This window comes from Polyodon spathula, chromosome 13, assembly GCF_017654505.1.
Source record: "Polyodon spathula isolate WHYD16114869_AA chromosome 13, ASM1765450v1, whole genome shotgun sequence".
NCBI lineage: Eukaryota > Metazoa > Chordata > Actinopteri > Acipenseriformes > Polyodontidae > Polyodon > Polyodon spathula.
Genome location: NC_054546.1, coordinates 37475593 through 37493244, shown reverse-complemented (window position 1 = coordinate 37493244; position 17652 = coordinate 37475593). Strand labels below are relative to the sequence as shown.

The following is a 17652-nucleotide window of genomic DNA, read 5'->3' as shown; positions in this document are numbered from 1 at the left end:
TGCTTGGTCGTATGTAGTTACTGTGAATTTCAGCGCAGAGTGCGTTAAAACTGGCTGACCCCCCTACTACATTGTGGGCAATGCTGAGATTTGACCTTCAGTGTGTTGGCTGGCTCTTTGTACTGGGACCAGCTGCTTTGCTTCTCTCTCAGTCTCCCTGCCCCCCACCCCCCCCCTCTATATGCCTGTCTCTATACTAGTTCAGTGCAGTAAGCACCCCCCCCCCCCCCTTTTGTGTGTGTACACCCCCCCCCCCACACCCCACACTGGTCCGATTTTGTTGTGGAAAACACACAGTGGGCTAATATTTCAACCCTCCCATGCGTGCATCACACATGTGCTGTCACTCACTCAGAGGGGTTTTTTTAGAGCCAATTCAGGGACTCAAAAGTGAAACATTTCATTCCGTCCGGTTTTCCTGTCCGTTAGTAAGTTTGCGTTTGCCTTGGACAACCCTTCTATCCAGCTGGTCAATTTAAAAAACTCACAAGGATTGGCAGAAGAAGATGTGGTCCAAGGTGTTTGCCATGTTCCTTTTGCTGGTGGCCGTTTTCTACCAGGTAAGCACGTTTTACATTTTTGGTAGTATTCTTTTTTGACAGACAACCTTTGGTTTGTCTGAGTAGGTTTGTGTGAAAATGGTTGTAGAAATGTAGGACGGGGAGGGGTAGATGTTAAAGAAATTACCTGGCCCTCACAGTAATTATGAATTATCCCAAGTAAATTAGGTTTTGGTGTGGCGACTCATAAAGGACAGGAAAAATATATGCTAAAAATGTTTTATATAACAACAGTGAGCAGTAGGTAACCTTTCTCACACAAGCCCTGGGAAATAAACTAAACATGAGCATTCGCCTGAGAAACAGATACTTACAGCCAGTTTTCAAACAGTTCATGTTCTATGAGATGGTGGGAGAAGAGGTCAAAGTTGTTGTTATTTTAACTAAGGGCACGATTTAAGAGAGATTTTTTTGGGGGGTTGTGGGGTGGTTGCAAGAGGATTGAATGGGTCGGTGGAGGAAATTGCTTACTCTCATCTTTATGATTTTGGGATAGTTCAGGCTGAAATTGGGTAGACCTACTGTGTTGTATCGAACTTATGGAAAGTGGAAGAATGCTGATGTTCTGAGCACCCCACAGTTCCGAATAATAAACAGTTAAACTTAAATACTTGGTTATAAGAGTAAATTCCATTAAAAGCAAGTAATAAGTACAATAAACGGATAAGAACAATTTCAAATAAGAGCAATTACAAAAAACGTGAATATAGTTAACTTTAGGAGTAAAATCAAGCACAAGATAAGGCAAGTATAATTATGATTGAGAGCAGTAGTAGAATGCAGCAACGTGTGGAGCAGTTAAGTGCAGGTGCAAGATGATGCAAGTACTGATACAACTGGGTGCCATATAGTCCAGTAGAGTCGAGAGTTGTGAGGTTTGCAGATGGTGTCTGAACAGGTGTGTCTTGAGGAGGTGCCAATAGGTGGTCAAAGGGGCTGAGCAGTCCTGATATCCGTGGGTAGGCCGATCCACCACTGAGAGGGGCGAGGATGGAGAAGGAGCGGGCTCTGGTGGCAAGGGAGAGGAGGGGGGTTACAGCTAATCTGCCGGTGGCAGAGGAGCGGACGGGGTGAGAGGGAGTGTAGGGAGAAATAATAGTCTGGAGGTAGGAGGGTGCAGCAGGGTCAAGACAGGTCAAATCTGTGGTATTTACTGGCAGGGTGTAGCCAAAGGGGTGATCAAGAATGTTCCTTCATGTAACACAACCGATTCAAATATCAAGGCTTTAACTTATCTTCAAAATAAAGCAAATTCATTCAAGTTCAAAAATCTCAAAATTGTAATTGAAATATGTTATAGGAACTGTAAGGCACAGTGGTGAATTGCCATTGTTTTTATTATCATTGTACCATCAGTGAGAAAAGGTGTCCGAGTTCATTAGCTTTTTTGATGTTCAATCAATTTAGAAAAATTCATTTTTTTTTTTTCAATTTTCAATTATGGGGTGAAATTGGCACTAAATGCCCTACCCCCAGTTGCTGTGTACCACCGCACTTGTGAGAAGGTTTGCACATTCAAATATTTTGCATACATTTAAAGAGTAGATGACTATCCATTGAGGGAAAACAAGACATTACGTCACCAAAGTGGTATTAAAAAAGGACAGTATATCATTAGTAGGTACTGTGTGATTGGGAGGAACTTCTTTGGCCCACTTCTTTCCGACTTAGTGTGTGATTTTCTGTGCTCAGTACAGTGCAGTCCTTGTTACTGCTGTTACTGTGCTTGCTGCTTAGGTGAAGCACAGTGCTGAGCTCAGTAGGCGTAGCACAGTGCTGAGCTCAGTAGGCGTAGCACAGTGCTGAGCTCAGTAGGGTAGCACAGTGCTGAGCTCAGTAGGCGAAGCACAGTGCTGAGCTCAGTAGGCGAAGCACAGTGCTGAGCTCAGTAGGCGTAGCACAGTGCTGAGCTCAGTAGGCGTAGCACAGTGCTGAGCTCAGTAGGCGAAGCACAGTGCTGAGCTCAGTAGGCGAAGCACAGTGCTGAGCTCAGTAGGCGTAGCACAGTGCTGAGCTCAGTAGGCGAAGCACAGTGCTGAGCTAAGTAGGCGTAGCACAGTGCTGGGCTCAGTAGGCGAAGCACAGTGCTGGGCTCAGTAGGCGAAGCACAGTGCTGGGCTCAGTAGGCGTAGCACAGTGCTGGGCTCAGTAGGCGAAGCACAGTGCTGAGCCCAGTAGGTGTAGCACTGTGCTGAGCCCAGTAGGTGAAGCACAGTGCTGAGCCCAGTAGGTGTAGCACAGTGCTGAGCTCAGTAGGTGAAGCACAGTGCTGAGCTCAGTAGGTGTAGCACAGTGCTGAGCTCAGTAGGCGAAGCACAGTGCTGGGCTCAGTAGGCGTAGCACAGTGCTGGGCTCAGTAGGCGAAGCACAGTGCTGGGCTCAGTAGGCGTAGCACAGTGCTGGGCTCAGTAGGCGTAGCACAGTGCTGGGCTCAGTAGGCGAAGCACAGTGCTGGGCTCAGTAGGCGTAGCACAGTGCTGGGCTCAGTAGGCGAAGCACAGTGCTGGGCTCAGTAGGCGTAGCACAGTGCTGGGCTCAGTAGGCGTAGCACAGTGCTGGGCTCAGTAGGCGTAGCACAGTGCTGGGCTCAGTAGGCGAAGCACAGTGCTGGGCTCAGTAGGCGAAGCACAGTGCGGAGCTCAGTAGGCGTAGCACAGTGCTGAGCTCAGTAGGCGAAGCACAGTGCTGAGCTCAGTAGGCGAAGCACAGTGCTGAGCTCAGTAGGCGAAGCACAGTGCTGGGCTCAGTAGGCGAAGCACAGTGCTGAGCTCAGTAGGCGAAACACAGTGCTGAGCTCAGTAGGCGAAGCACAGTGCTGAGCTCAGTAGGTGTAGCACAGTGCTGAGCTCAGTAGGTGTAGCACAGTGCTGAGCTCAGTAGGTGAAGCACAGTGCTGAGTTCAGTATGCAGGTGTTTGTAAGAAGTGAACAAACTCCTCAAACTTTAATTATGTTTGCCACAGCTTACAAGAAGTAGTATATCTCTCCTGGCAGCCACAGCAAGCACTTGCATTGCTTTAGTCAAATGCAGTAATGCCAAGCTGTCACAGTTTAACACAAACCACACCACCCTCTGAACACATGGGAATTAACTGTGTCTGCACTAAGACAGGCATACTCACAAAGAATGTGCACCACTAAAAACAAACCGCAGATGTCACACAAGCAAGGTGTATGGCGGAGCTTTACACTAATCTCCTCAGTTATTTATTTGAAGCATTTTCTGCCTGTTGTTTTATAGCTAATGGTATTGTGACCCATAATTCATTGTAAGTATCTTTAACACAGACTTTCACAAACACAGCCCTTTATTTAACATACCAATAAATGTATTTCTGCCCTAATGAGTGTGCTTGTATTTTACAATCTGGCGAGGAGTAAATCTTTAAAAAGAGGCGACCGTTTGTTTTTGTACACACGTTGGATTATGAATAGCTTTTAGATTTCTTATGAAAAAGTGCAAAACAACGGTAAATTAATTGTATGTTAAATAAATCAAACTGTTCCATGTGACGCTCTCTCTCTCTCTCTCTATATATATATATATATATATATATAGAGAGAGAGAGAGAGAGAGAGAGAGAGAGAGAGAGAGAGAGAGCCTACTTCAAGTGCTAGTAAACATTAGTTAGTATGTATACTTAGACTCAGGTGGTATTTAATTAAATAATACAAATATTTATAATTTATTATTATTCCTGCAACTAATAAAGTTAAAACACTTCAATATTGCAAGGAACAAATGCACCAAGTCTTAAATACAATTGCTATGACAACTTTAGGGAAAGAAAATAGACAGCCAGTAGTTCAGATGAACCATGGGCCTGCAAACCAGGGCATGAAATCAGAGAAATAAGAGCTATAGAACAGTTTGGCCCCTGCCTGCCGAAAAAAAACAACAACATTCTTTCAGCTTATAAACGTGTGGGTCCTGCATTTTTGTCCAGTTAGTTATTGGTTGAGTATTTTTGTTATTGTGAATGTGTTTGGTTGCTAAGTGGGGAAAGTGCAGTAAGTTGAAACAAAACACCAGTCCTATAACAACACTGTAACACTTTATTGGTGGTACAACAGCTGTTTGAATGGTAGAATTTAGCAATATTACCCGACACAGAAAAACGGTATTTTCACCAAACCTTTTGTGCTTCTAGAAATCTATGATTATTTGTCATGTGAACATGGAATGTGCAGTTATTTTCTCACATTTTTCTTTTTGAGGAAATTGTTTTCCTGCTGGTGTCTTAAGCGTTTTAATTTGAAGCACTAGTACACTATACAAAGCTGTTTTCCAGTTCACCCCACCTTCTCATTACCTTCTAGAACTGACTGGTAACGTTGGCTGCATTGACTCTGGCATCTACAAGTATAATTTTGTTGTGAGCATCGTCCAACACTCAAAGTGTCAACATACCAAACTCCACACAAACAGACATTCACTCTTCTCCACAGTTGTATTTATTGTGTTGCATCTTGATACGTGTTATGATATGTGTACAGTTTCAACAACAACAAAAATAAACATTACTGAGTGTCTTAACTGAGTACTGGGATCAACCCTGATGGTTTAGAATTGAAAACATAAAATAGCTAAAATGGTTAAACCCTAGGGTTTTAGAAACTGCCCCTGTTGAGAGGCTACATTGCTATATTCATTTTAAGAAAAGTCACACCACAGCCATGTCTCAAGCACTCTATCCCTCATCAGCTGTGAAAAGGCATTGAGGAAACTCGTTCTTACAGTGAGGTTTGCTGTGCATTGCGCATGCCTGAGTTCTATGGACTTTAACATTTTCAACATTACTTACCAAAAGAGAAGGCAACATAACTCTACTCAGAACTACAGACCACTCTAGTGATATGGGAAAGATAACTACACAAAACAAGACCGGTAAACTACATCCAATGTACTAAAATGTGTGTCTATGTCCGTTTGTATTTATTTTTCAATATAAAACACTGAAACTATTCAATTTGAGTGTTTGATAGTTTAGAATAGAGAGCGTCAATGTTTCTCTCCCCCTGAATGCCAGGATTAGTGAAGATTCCCAGTGTTCTCAATTTAGTTTCCACTGAGCTAATTGTAATTTGGTGACCTACCCTTAGTTAAAATCACCCAGCGATATAACAGCTTTTATACAAAATACCAAACAACAAACGCTATGATAACTGTATGCAATTGTGTAATGCTGGAATTGTTTAAATTGCAAAAACAATGTTAACTTTAGTTTGTTTTATTATTACTTTTTACTTTTTAAATAAGGATAATAGAGCTATAATTAGAATGTAATCCTATAGTGTAGCATAATACTATGGGATTCATGTTGATGTGCAAAAAAATAAATACAAAAATCAACTTAAAGAAGAAAGTTTGCTATTTTTTATTTTTTTTAAAAAAGTGATTGTTACTGAAAACTTAATGTTGAGAATTTGCTTATCCTACTGAATGCTGACAGCTCATATTAATACATCATCACAACTAGAAGGTGATGATATTGGGACTGCTGTTCTTGGTGAGAGGAATGACAAGATGTATTTTAAAGGGAAAGTTGTATTTAGCTGTGTTGCACATCTCAGCAGTATGTGTGGTTATAGAGCACTAATGAAACTGTCTGTTCACATGCGAGAGAAGGACTACAATTCAGTCCTGTTTATGTAAACCTGAGGGCATTAAGACCCAGTCTACCCACCTACAGCTAGGTCCAGCTGACCTAGCCATCTGTGCAGCTCATTTGAAATGTACTGTCTTACAGAAAGCTGGGTTGGAGGCTGCAGGCACGCAGTAAGAACGCTATGGAATGCCAATCTTCCCAACATGCTTGTCCATCCTCCCTAGGACAGGGATTTTAAATTGAGAACAGTATGAACTGTATCAGTAGTATTGTGTTTGACTATGTGCCGTACAGTAAGTGTATCCATTCATTTACTGATCAAACAGTGTTTGATTATTGATTTGTCCCATTTTTGCAAGGATATACTGCACCTGATCGAGAAACATATTTAACAGGATCGATCCGCTGAGATGCAGCATGTCATCCTCAGGAATGTCTTGGCCTCTTTTATAAGGGATGGATAATGAAAGACTTCTAGGGGTTGTGGAATTTGGCCAGGCCAGAATTTTGAGCTGTTCCAGAATTTGACCTGGACCTTCTCTTCAGATGAACTCCATGGGATCTTTGATGCTATTTTCAACAGAGCAACAAACTCTCTACCTGCAAACAGATTTTTTTTCTGGAATAAGTCACATGGTCTTGCTCCATCTGATTGGAACACAACAGAATCTGAATTGTGAATCTCACAAATAATCTCAACTGATCAAGCCATCAACTTCTCTAGGTCATATTTGACTCAAAAACGATATAAGAGATTTAAAAAATTGATTAATTTACAAAACATTTTTTTTGTTTCATAAAAGCATTTTTTTTCTCTCTTTGTTTTAGAAAGATCAAAATGAGACTTGAATACAAACTTTCTTGCTAATAAGTTTGAAGTGGTAAAATATTTGCAATAAATTTATCGACGGCACATGGAGGATCTGACACAAATCACCCCAGCCCATGTGCGGCACTTGTGAGTCGTAATTTAAACCCCAGCCTAACACAGAAGGAGGATTCCAAAGTCACAGAGCCACTATTGTATAAACAGGGGGAAACCCAAACCCATCTACACTGCAACTGCTATGCCAGTCCAAAGGGGCCTTAAATGTGTAACACAATCTCAAAATCTCTCCAGCCTGGTCACTTCGAGTGACACGTGTATTGCCCTTGTCTATAAATTAATTGGGGGGGGGGATGGGTTTCGATAGGCATGCTGGCCCTGTCAAAGGTCGAGAGTGACCTGAATAAATTAAATCAGGTAAAACGAAAGTCTATGAATACAGACAGTCTATAATTCTAGCAAATAACAAAAGTTATTTTAAAACGGTTTATAAAAATCTAATCTTATCAAACACTCTTGCAGCTGGCCCAAGCCCCCTTGTAACTGAATCTTTTTCGTGTTTTGTGGGGCTTGTGGAAAAATAAGTGGCTAGTGTTCACAGGACCGACCACATTCTTCCTTTTCTATTTTTACAGGAAAGAATAGCTGTGAGTGCCCTGCATGGCAATGGTCTAGATTAACCCCTCCACCGCACTTCCTGCATGCTCAGCATAGATAGCATTCCTTGCCAGTGAATCGGGAGGAAATCCACTGTTTCCTGAACCATGCAGTGCTCTGTTGGGAAAGGAGGGTGAATCTGATAATTGAATAATTGACTCATCCAGACCTTCACAGCTCATGTTTGGGAGTCAGAGGCCTGATGTCGGTTGAAGCTGTTTGTCATTAGTTACACTATTAATGTTGGTTCTTTTTGACTCTGCTCACTGGCAAATCCTGCTGCACACAAAATAGACAGTCTGTGTTTTTAAAAAAAAATTCTTATTACAATCAAAAAGGAGGCCATGCTTGTCATTTGGGAGAGGTAATATTTCCAGTCTAATTACATTAATTTTTAAGAATTTAGTTACTTGTAGACTGCTGACAACCAGCTCTTACCACATGAAAGAAAATAATGAAAATACCTATAAGGATCTCAGTGCAGGAGATGTAAGGATAATAGTGCAACTTCTATTGTCTTTCTATTGTCTATTGAGTTTGCTTTTGTTTTCAGTTTTACTCAATGGAAAATGAATACACAATTCGAGGTTCTCACACTGATAGGAAAACCTTAAAAAAATACAGTGTGTATCATTGTGTACCTCCGATAGGTGTATGAACATTCTCCATGTACAGTTCTATGAGTGTGATGCTGTCCTCCTCTTTCTGCTGGGATTGTGCTCTAGGGTGGCAGCTGTTCTCAAGTGGTATTCACAGTGACTTGTATGTGTAACACAACCCCACCCCATCCCTCCACGCAGAGCCCTGGGATTCCTGATTTGGGACGGGCTGCAGCCCTGCATTCCAGTCCTGCCTACTTCTTGTGCAGCAGATACATTGAATGTTTATTTTTGCTTGTGAGTTTAACTTTAATGCAGATGTGCAGATTTTTAAATACAGCACAATAGATTGCTTTGGGATACCTAATCACTTCCTGAGCTGTAGGTCACATTCACCCCAGTGATCAAACTGGTTGCAATAATACCAGATGATTAGGCACAAAGAAAGGCACAATTTAAAGTTGCAAACCACATATCCAAAATTAAACATTGAAATCATAACCCACTGTGCCACCTGTTGGCTGTTTTTTGTACTTTCATTCATTCTAGTGAATAGCAGACCGAGGATCTCAATTGCCTTATAAGATTTACAGCTTGACATTAGACACCTCCTGTTACCCATTCATTTAAACAACAGCTCTGTTAAACTGAGAGATATTCATGTTTAAATCACAGAGCTTAATTACTACTGCTACACTTTATTTGAATTGTTAATGGTGGTAATGCATTGTAACAGGTAGGCAGCACATCTGTCACAGAACAACAGGCAGAGGGGGACAGCGCAGAGGTTCTGTTTCTGTGGCGACAGAAGATAGTGGGGTCTAGTGGGCTACAGAGAGCCAAGAGAGCCTGGGTTATTCCACCAATCAACATCCCTGAGAATGCCAAGCAAATCCCAAAGAATATAGTCCAGGTAACCTTTCAATATTTTTTTTTGTTGTGTTATGAATTAGGTATTGGGCATTATGTGCTCATGAAACTCTTTATTATACTTTTGTTTCAGATCAAATCTGACATTCTTGAGCCCGGGAAGGTGCTGTATAAGATCCAAGGCCCGGGGGTCGATGAGAATCCCAAAGGATTTTTTGAAATCAATGAAACGACCGGGTGGGTCATTCTAATGAATGTGCTTGACAGGGAAACCCACAGTAAGTTTAAGGTGAGATATTCTAAAGATATTTTTACCCCAGGTAAAGTCGACGTACTTCACATAAACATACGTGAACAGACTTGCCATGTTTCCTGTGCCACAGATCAAGGCCTACGCCCTGGATTTGAGCGGGAAACCCATGGAAGAGCCCACTGAACTGGAGATCCATGTGGTGGATCAGAACGACAACCGGCCCGCCTTCGTGCAAGAGGAATTTACTGGACGTGTTCATGAAAACTCTAAACCAGGTCAGTGGCAGAGAAAGCTCATCAAATTGCGATAACATTTTGAATCGTTGATGGTCACTAGCTAACCAAGCATGCTGCACACCTCAAGAGAAGCTATCCAGTGATGTTTCCTTGGCTCTTTAAGTGGCACTTTGGCACTCTACCAAAAGTCAATAGTCTACAGCAGCAGGAAGCTATGATACACATCCCTGCATTAGTTTCACAACTGCATCAGTCTGCACAAGCTTCAAACACATACATTAAAACTATAGTAAATACAAGCGTCTAAAGTGTTAACATCAAAACATAAACTAGTCAATAGATAGGTCTTATTTTTTGGAATGTCTTAGTCAATGCTGCTGTTGTCAGCAGTATATACATTGGTCTGGCATGGAACCAACATAGCCATCCTATCAAATGGGGGAAAAAATGTGATTCTAACAGTTCAGCTGCTCAATTGGGTCACCAGATAATTTCTTCACAAGATGTTCTGCATGTAGTCTTACAAGCCCCATTTCTTCCTAATTCGTGCTTTGGGTTGGACGGTTCTCCAGGTACGTCTGTCATGCAGGTTGAGGCAACGGACGCGGATGACATTGAGACAGAAAACGCAGCCCTGGCGTACTCCATCATCGGCCAGGAGAGCATCCCGCCATTCCGAATCAATAAAACCATGTTCGGAATCGATGAGCTCACTGGCATCATCTCCACCAGGGATGTAGGGCTGGATCGAGAGGTGAGGGAAAGTGATGGAGGGTAGTGTACCAACACATTGTTTTATGACCTTCATTTTTCAGTAAATGAATTACTTCCCTGTGATGCTTCCAGTCCACTTGTTGATACATATTCTATTCCAGTAATCCCCAATGGCACCTAACTAACCAGAGAGCACTGTAGTCCAAGGTAACGCTATTCCAGAAAGTGTGTGTCAGATATTTCCATTCTTTATAGCAGTATTTTTTGGAGAATATATATATATATATATATATATATATATATATATATATATATATATATATATGTTAAATGTAAATGTGAAATCCTTATTTATAAACCAGCCTGGTAACAAACTAAAAAACGATTGGAATCTGTACTCTGATTGTTCTCTGTTGGTGATCGTTTTGGCCTTGTTGGCATGTCATCTTGCACTGGCGTTACCCCGGGTCTGTTTCTGTCTATGCTGCAGGAGGTGGATGGGTTTAATATCACACTCCAGGTTGCGGACATGTCTGGTTCTGGGATGACCAGCTATTCCTCAGCACTGATCTACATCAATGACGTTAACGACAATGCTCCCAATTTCACCTCTGACACGGTACGAACCCCCGGTTCTCAGCCACATTACTCTTTTCTTTCTCTGTGTATTGCACAGTGAACTAAATGTGTTACTTCTTGACTACAGACATCTGCAGGAAGAAAGATTGAGATGAGGAGAGCTGCATTATTCTAACGTGGGTTAGGGAGGAATTAAAAAAACAAAAAAACAGGGGAGACTCATCACGATCCTTTACTGGTCAGATGATTAGGAGGCCAGGCAGAACCGAACCAGGCCGGGCCTGTCTCCAGGGTTTAGTATCTATGAAACATTGGTTCACAGCAACCCAAATGCATTCAATTGCATTGTTTGACTGGGTTTCTCAACTTTGTTTGGTTTCTACTCTTGCAGTTCCACATGTCAGCAATGGAGAACAAAGTGCAGGCTGACGTTGGCAGAATCACTGTGACAGACGAAGACGAAGCGCAAACAGAGAACTGGTGGGTGAAGTACACCATCACAGCTGGGGATCCGGAGGGGAACTTCGACATCCGCAGGGATGATGCAACCAACGAAGGCATAGTGTCTGTGGTGAAGGTAAGAGCCTGCCAAATTGGGCGCTTCTTGTTTCAGATCATGAAGCAAATAAAAGGCATCCCTCCACCTTTTGAATAAATTATTATTTTTTATTGTAGTTAAGTGGAGGCTTCTATCTTGACTATGTATTCATAAAGCATTACCAGTACTAGTATTACATACAGGCTAATGCTTTTAAGAATACTTAATTTTAATAGGATATTCTTATTGCACATGCCACCACCAGGTGACTATATTGTTGTATGATAAACGATAAAGTACCAGTGCAAACAAGGACCATTTCTATTCTCACTTCTCTCATGACCTCCTCTTCCTTTTCCCCGCACTTGCCCAGCCGCTGGATTATGAGTCTCTGAATTACTATGAGCTGGTGGTGATGGTGGAGAACGAGAGTCCGCTGAGCCTCATGGGTCCCAAGACCCCCCCGAGCAGTGCCACTGTGACCATTAACGTGCTGAACCAGAACGAGCCCCCCGGCTTCCGGCAGAGTCCCCTGAGACTTAGCATCCCCGAGGGAAGCCCGGCCGGCACCCTGCTAGCCAGTAACATCGCCTTGGACCCTGACAGGCAGGCTCTACGGTGAGGTTCCCTGAACACCTGGCATTTAAACTAAACAGAGTACTGGCTGCAATAGTATTGCTGGGTGTTGGAAAGAGGTCTTTGAAAAGCACACATGTACCCTAGTGTTGGATTGTAGGTTTTTACAGGATTTGCAATGATCAGCTAATGCAATCTGTTCTAGTGGATCTTGAATGGGCCAGACATAAAGATAACAAGATTGTGGATGAAGTCAATGTCAATGTTGATGAGCATTATTTAAGTAGTGTGGATATGGTAATAGTAACACATTAACAATGGTATAGTATTGTCAACTAGACAAAAACGGATGGTAGATTTGTTAAACTGTCGAGCATGTTGTGGTTGGTTTTAAACAGATACGATGTGCAGCACGACCCGGACCAGTGGCTGTTCCTGGATGATGAGTCTGGGGAGATCACAGCCAACAAGGAAATTACCAAGAATTCCCGCTTCCTCACTGAGGACGTCTACATGGCCATCATCACAGTGGAAGACACAGGTGAGGAAAACACCAGCACACTTTCCTTCTATGAAGGGGAGGATTGTTCTAATTGGAAAGTGGGGGGACAGGACGACACAAGCTTTATTTTGCTTTATAAAACTCAAGTCAGCCAATTAGATCTTCTCTTTATTGAAAAGGGAAAAACAATATACTACTTGACATGAAATTAGACTTAGAACCTTTGAGTGGAACCTTTTCTGGGGTTGTTATGTTGATGTTTTCGCCCTCGAAAAATAATTTCAGGTTGTAGTCTTTAAATCAGTTAACAACAATGGGGCCTCTTTGCATAACTAGGGGCCTCTGTTACAGGTTTCTGTATTACATATACAATGAAAAGCTCATATAGAAATAACCTATGCCTGGTCAGAATATAACAGCCATTGTATTTCTCATCCCTCCACAGGAGACTACCCCAGCACAGCCACTGCCACGGTGTATATCACAGTGTTAGAGGTGAATGACTTCGCCCCTGAGCCCTTTCCTCTGAGCAAGTTCATGTGCAATGACCCAGAGAAAGGTTCTGGTTTGGTTCTGAGTGCTACCGACAAAGACCAGCCCCCTCACGGAGCACCCTTTCTCTTCAGTTTGGATGACAGTGAGCCAGAGAATATTCGGAACTGGACCCTCCACAGAATCAATGGTATGAGCCTGGCACTGATACTGAGACTCTGCAATCATGCATTGATTCCACATGTGTTTTAATGTCAAAGCTATGACAATGCTTACAAAACATTTAATAAAGTATAGTAGTTCACAGGCCAGACACAACCAATAAGACATGTGCTGTAAAATTATGAATGTGTGTGAGTTGCATGCAAAGGGAGCAGACTGTTTTCTTCTTTTGATGTTAGGTTTACAATATCTGAGCATCTGGATGGATTGATGTGAAAATCTGTGGGAACAAAACAGGCACAATTACACGTTTACACAAAAAAGCACAAACCCACTTAACCTACCCAATATAAATAGGTTTAGGGGCATAATAATTTGCAGTGGTGCATTGGTGTGATTTACCATGCTACACAATATGCATTTATTTATTTATTAATTCCCCTAATGTCTTGAAGCATGACCACCCATCCTAAAATGGCAGCATCGTGTAAATGATGTGCCAGTGCAGAGCTGGTCAACCCCTTTGTGATTTTGTCTCCCCCACCCTCCCCCCCTGTGTGTGCTGTTGATGTGTTTTCAGATACTCATGCGGCGCTGCGTCTGCTCTCGGCAGTGGTGGAGGGAGACTACGTGCTCCCGGTGTTGCTCAGTGACTCCGGCATGCCTGCCCTCACTGAGATCCACATGGTCAACGTGACGGTGTGCCACTGCAACAATGAGGGAAGCTGTCAGCCTTTCTTAGCTGCCATCTTCAGCGCTGGAGTGGGGCTGAGCCTGGGCGCGCTCCTCATCATCTTGGGCAGCATCGTGCTCCTGCTCTGTATGTCAGCCTGTGCTTTAGCATCTCATTTATTCTACTGTAAACCCTCACTGTAGCGATTTCCAAGACATCAGACACCATAAGTTTTACTGATGAACGGCACACAGTAAAATTATTTTATTGCTTAGTAACAGTACATTTTGGAACTAGCGATCAAATGGACATTGCAAAATTAATACAGACGTGATTTTTAAACATATAATGCAGTGCTTTTTTTACAAGAAAAATAAAACCACCGATGAATCCTATATCAATCCTAAACCCCTAAATATTCTCTCTGCAGTGCTGTTGTTGATCATGGCTGCAGTGGAACAGTGTCACCGAAGGCCCATCAGGAAAGGGATGCTGGGAATTTCAGAAGATGACATTCGAGACAACATCTTGAACTATGATGAGCAAGGGGGCGGAGAAGAGGACGAGGTGAGTTTAAACATACACATGCAGGCACATCAAGAACCTTACGATGTGTGAGTCATATGCCAAGGGCTGAAAGAGACCCTTTAATGAACTCTAGTTATTGAATGAGTTGAGTGATATAAAGGCGAGCGTGTCTGCAAATGATGCACAGCGTTTTAGCACAATTGACAGCATGTTGGTTTCTGAATGATCCCTTATATTCAGTTAGGACCCTGATAAGGATGCCAGCAATGTGTCCCATTGCACTTCAAACACAAACACACAGGATTGATGATGCAAAGAAACAGAAAACAATTAAGATCTATGTGTTGATGCAGCAAGATGCAAGTTAGAAGTTGCAAAGTGTGGTAATTGACTCAGAATGGCATCATAGACACCTGTCCAGGTGAAAATAGTTGCAGTGGATCCCAGTATGAGGAACGTAACCCCTGTATTTCCTCTTGACTCCAGAATGCCTACAACATGGACCAGCTGAGGAACCCCAATGAGATCATCCCACCCCCCACCGCGGCCATGCCTAGAGGGAAGCAGCCAGTCAGGAAAGACACGCCCTACAATTACCCCTCCCCCTCGTATCCACGGAAAACCCCGGCCGACCCCATTGATATCGAGGACTTCATTAACAATGTGAGAACCGGAGACCAGTTCTCTGAGGGAGTTGCACTTAAGATTACTTTCAATTTGGTAGACAAACTGGATTTGCAATGTATCTTTTGACATTTAAAAATGCATGCCCAAGTGAAATTTGCTTGAATGAATGTTTAAGGAATTCACTTGTAATGCAAAAGAATTCATTATCTGGATGAAGATCCCCCAGGTACTCTCCTCCTACCTCACCCTCTCTCCTCTTCCCTTGGCAGGGTCTGGATGCAGCAGACAAGGACCCCAATGTGCCCCCGTATGACACAGCGCTGATCTATGACTTCGAGGGGGACGGCTCGCTGGCTGGCAGCCTGAGCTCCATCGCCTCGGGCAGCTCTGACGGAGACCAGGACTACGACTATCTCAACAGCTGGGGACCCCGCTTTAACAAACTGGCCAACCTGTATGACAAGCACTGACACACTGCAGCTCTCACACTGTCTCTCTTACACACACACACCCCATCGCTGCCCTGGCTGAGGGGGACCTCTGTTCATCACTAAAGTCAGCGTGTTTCATATTCTTATTGTAACCCTTCTCCATCATCACCCACTAGATGCTGCAAGGCTTACAGCAGGTCTAGAACTTTTTTGACTTAATTATAATGGTTGTGTAAGGCAAATTGCGATTGGACTTTCGTTGTAAGATCCGTCATGCAATTACACATTTTTGCCACCTGGTGGTGTGTTGTGGTGGAATCCCACTATACGCTAATGTAAATACAAATTAAAAGTTAAAGAGCAATAAATATCACGTATAATTTTTTTTTTTTTTTTAACTGCTGCAGTAAACAATTGTATTTGTGATTTGTGTCTTTGGCTGTGATGGGTGAGGGTGGGTAGTGAGTAGTGCTGAGCAGGCCAGGTTGAGAGTGAGTGCCGGTAGACTGGGCAGATTGAAGGCAGGGATTGCAGTAGGTGAACTTTGAGCACGTAAGGAATTTGGCAAGTTAGGGGACAAAAGAACATGAGAAACCTTTGAGCAGCATATAACCAAATACATATATTGTACCAATCAGAGTACTAGTTTAAGGACTCGGCGTTAAAATCAAAAGACCCATATTAAACAATAATATTATAATAAATGATTCATATATTGTAAGAGGAACTATCATATTTGTATCAAGTTGCTCTGGAACTTAAAAATGTATGCAGAACTTTAAAGGTTACAAAGAAGATGATTTTATATCTGTGTTTTTTCCCCAGGAAGTCAGAAATACTAAATAAACTTGATAATGAGGGTTTGGATAGTAAAGCCTTCTTATAATCAATCTCTTCTGTATTCAAGGGAGATGGGAAGGAGAGGTGGTAAATTATGCCTTGTGTGTTTCTATTATGATTCATGCTGGGTTGAGTGATAAAGATCAAGTATAAGACACTGCGCTTTTTATTTTTGAATAGTATTTGTTGTTGAGAGATGACTTTAATGCTCTTTAACTGTTTTTATAAGTTTTCTGTTTTTGCTATTTGCATTCATGACACACTGACTGAGATAGAGGGTATCGTTTTATAGAGTTTTAATCTTGAGATGTTTTTTTTTTGTTTGAAAAAGATTTAAGAAATTGAATGTGTTAAAAAAAAAAAAAACTCCATTCAAGACCTAACAGTGATAGAATAATATTTGATATCCACCAACTAAATTCAGATTAATTATATTGTAAAGCCTGTCGTTTTTTAGAATTACTTTTTTTTTTTTACTGTTTGATATATACTAATTCACTCTATTCTTACAGTTAAAGTATTTTTGTATCAAAAAGTCATGATTTTTGTACACATTTTGCACATATACATTACAGATACATAGGTTTCCCTTTCACATTATAACAACCCACCACCCACAGTGGGTGATTTCTCCACAATACTGATGCTTCAGCAGACGTGTTCATCATAGCACCTTATTTCTATAATAAACGTTACAATATTATACGATAGATCCGCTGCTATGCCCCATTTTAGGGGAAATATTAATGCAGTTATCAAGGCTATTTTACTGTCCTGTATATATTTAATATTTTTATATTGAAGCGGTGTTGCGCCATGTAGGGAACAATTTGTGTTCTTAAGCTGAAAAGGGCTTGTAACCAGGAGGTCCCCGGGTCAAATCCCGGCTCACTCATTGTGTGACCCTGAGCAAGTTACTGAACTTGCTTGTGCTCTGTCTTTTGGGTGAGACGTTGTTGTAAGTGACTCTGCAGCTGATGCACAGTTCACACACTCTTGTCTCTGTAAATTGCCTTGGATAAAGGTGTCTGCTAAATAAACAAACAAATACAGTTACACTGTTACTAGCCTCCCTTTATTCCATGTATATGATGGTGTGAGTGTGAGGACGGAGCTCCATTCATTAACATGTACTTCATCCAATGATTTTATCAGATACCTTTTGTAAGTACAATTAAATACAAAGTCTAATAGGACTGTGAAGATACAGCATAGTTCTATGGACCTGTATTTTGAAGTATATCCTTAATATGCGACTAGAAATGCTAACACACTTTTTTACTTTTTTGCATGCCTATGTATGACCAATAAAAATACAGGATTAGGTTTTGTTTACTGTGAACCACGAAAAAAAAAAAAAAAAGATATCTATTAGTGAAGA

At 41.9% G+C, this 17652-nt stretch overlaps 1 protein-coding gene across 2 annotated transcripts; it reads left to right on the top strand.

Moving 5' to 3' along the window:
• Nucleotides 1-385: 385 nt before the first annotated feature.
• LOC121325217 (cadherin-15-like) lies at nucleotides 386-17180 on the top strand. 2 transcript variants are annotated; one of them, XM_041267592.1, is made up of 14 exons: nucleotides 386-560; nucleotides 8987-9163; nucleotides 9254-9409; nucleotides 9504-9648; nucleotides 10182-10363; nucleotides 10814-10942; nucleotides 11294-11479; nucleotides 11814-12058; nucleotides 12415-12557; nucleotides 12964-13200; nucleotides 13753-13992; nucleotides 14276-14412; nucleotides 14860-15036; nucleotides 15270-17180. In XM_041267592.1, exons 1-14 carry the CDS (start codon nucleotides 507-509, stop codon nucleotides 15468-15470), a joined length of 2409 nt encoding a protein of 802 aa, XP_041123526.1. In that variant the 5' UTR covers nucleotides 386-506; the 3' UTR covers nucleotides 15471-17180. The 2 variants fall into 2 exon arrangements, with proteins under 2 accessions (XP_041123526.1, XP_041123527.1); XM_041267593.1 differs by lacking the exon at nucleotides 13753-13992.
• The last annotated feature ends 472 nt before the right edge of the window (nucleotides 17181-17652 follow it).

What these genes read in the sequence shown, in the direction of transcription:
- LOC121325217 (XM_041267592.1), top strand. Translation starts at nt 507, where the DNA reads ATGTGGTCCAAGGTGTTTGCCATGTTCCTTTTGCTGGTGGCCGTTTTC. An exon ending in CCAATTTCACCTCTGACACG is followed by an intron (nt 10,943 to 11,293) that starts GTACGAACCCCC and finishes CTACTCTTGCAG; the next exon opens with TTCCACATGTCAGCAATGGA. An exon ending in CAGCATCGTGCTCCTGCTCT is followed by an intron (nt 13,993 to 14,275) that starts GTATGTCAGCCT and finishes TTCTCTCTGCAG; the next exon opens with TGCTGTTGTTGATCATGGCT.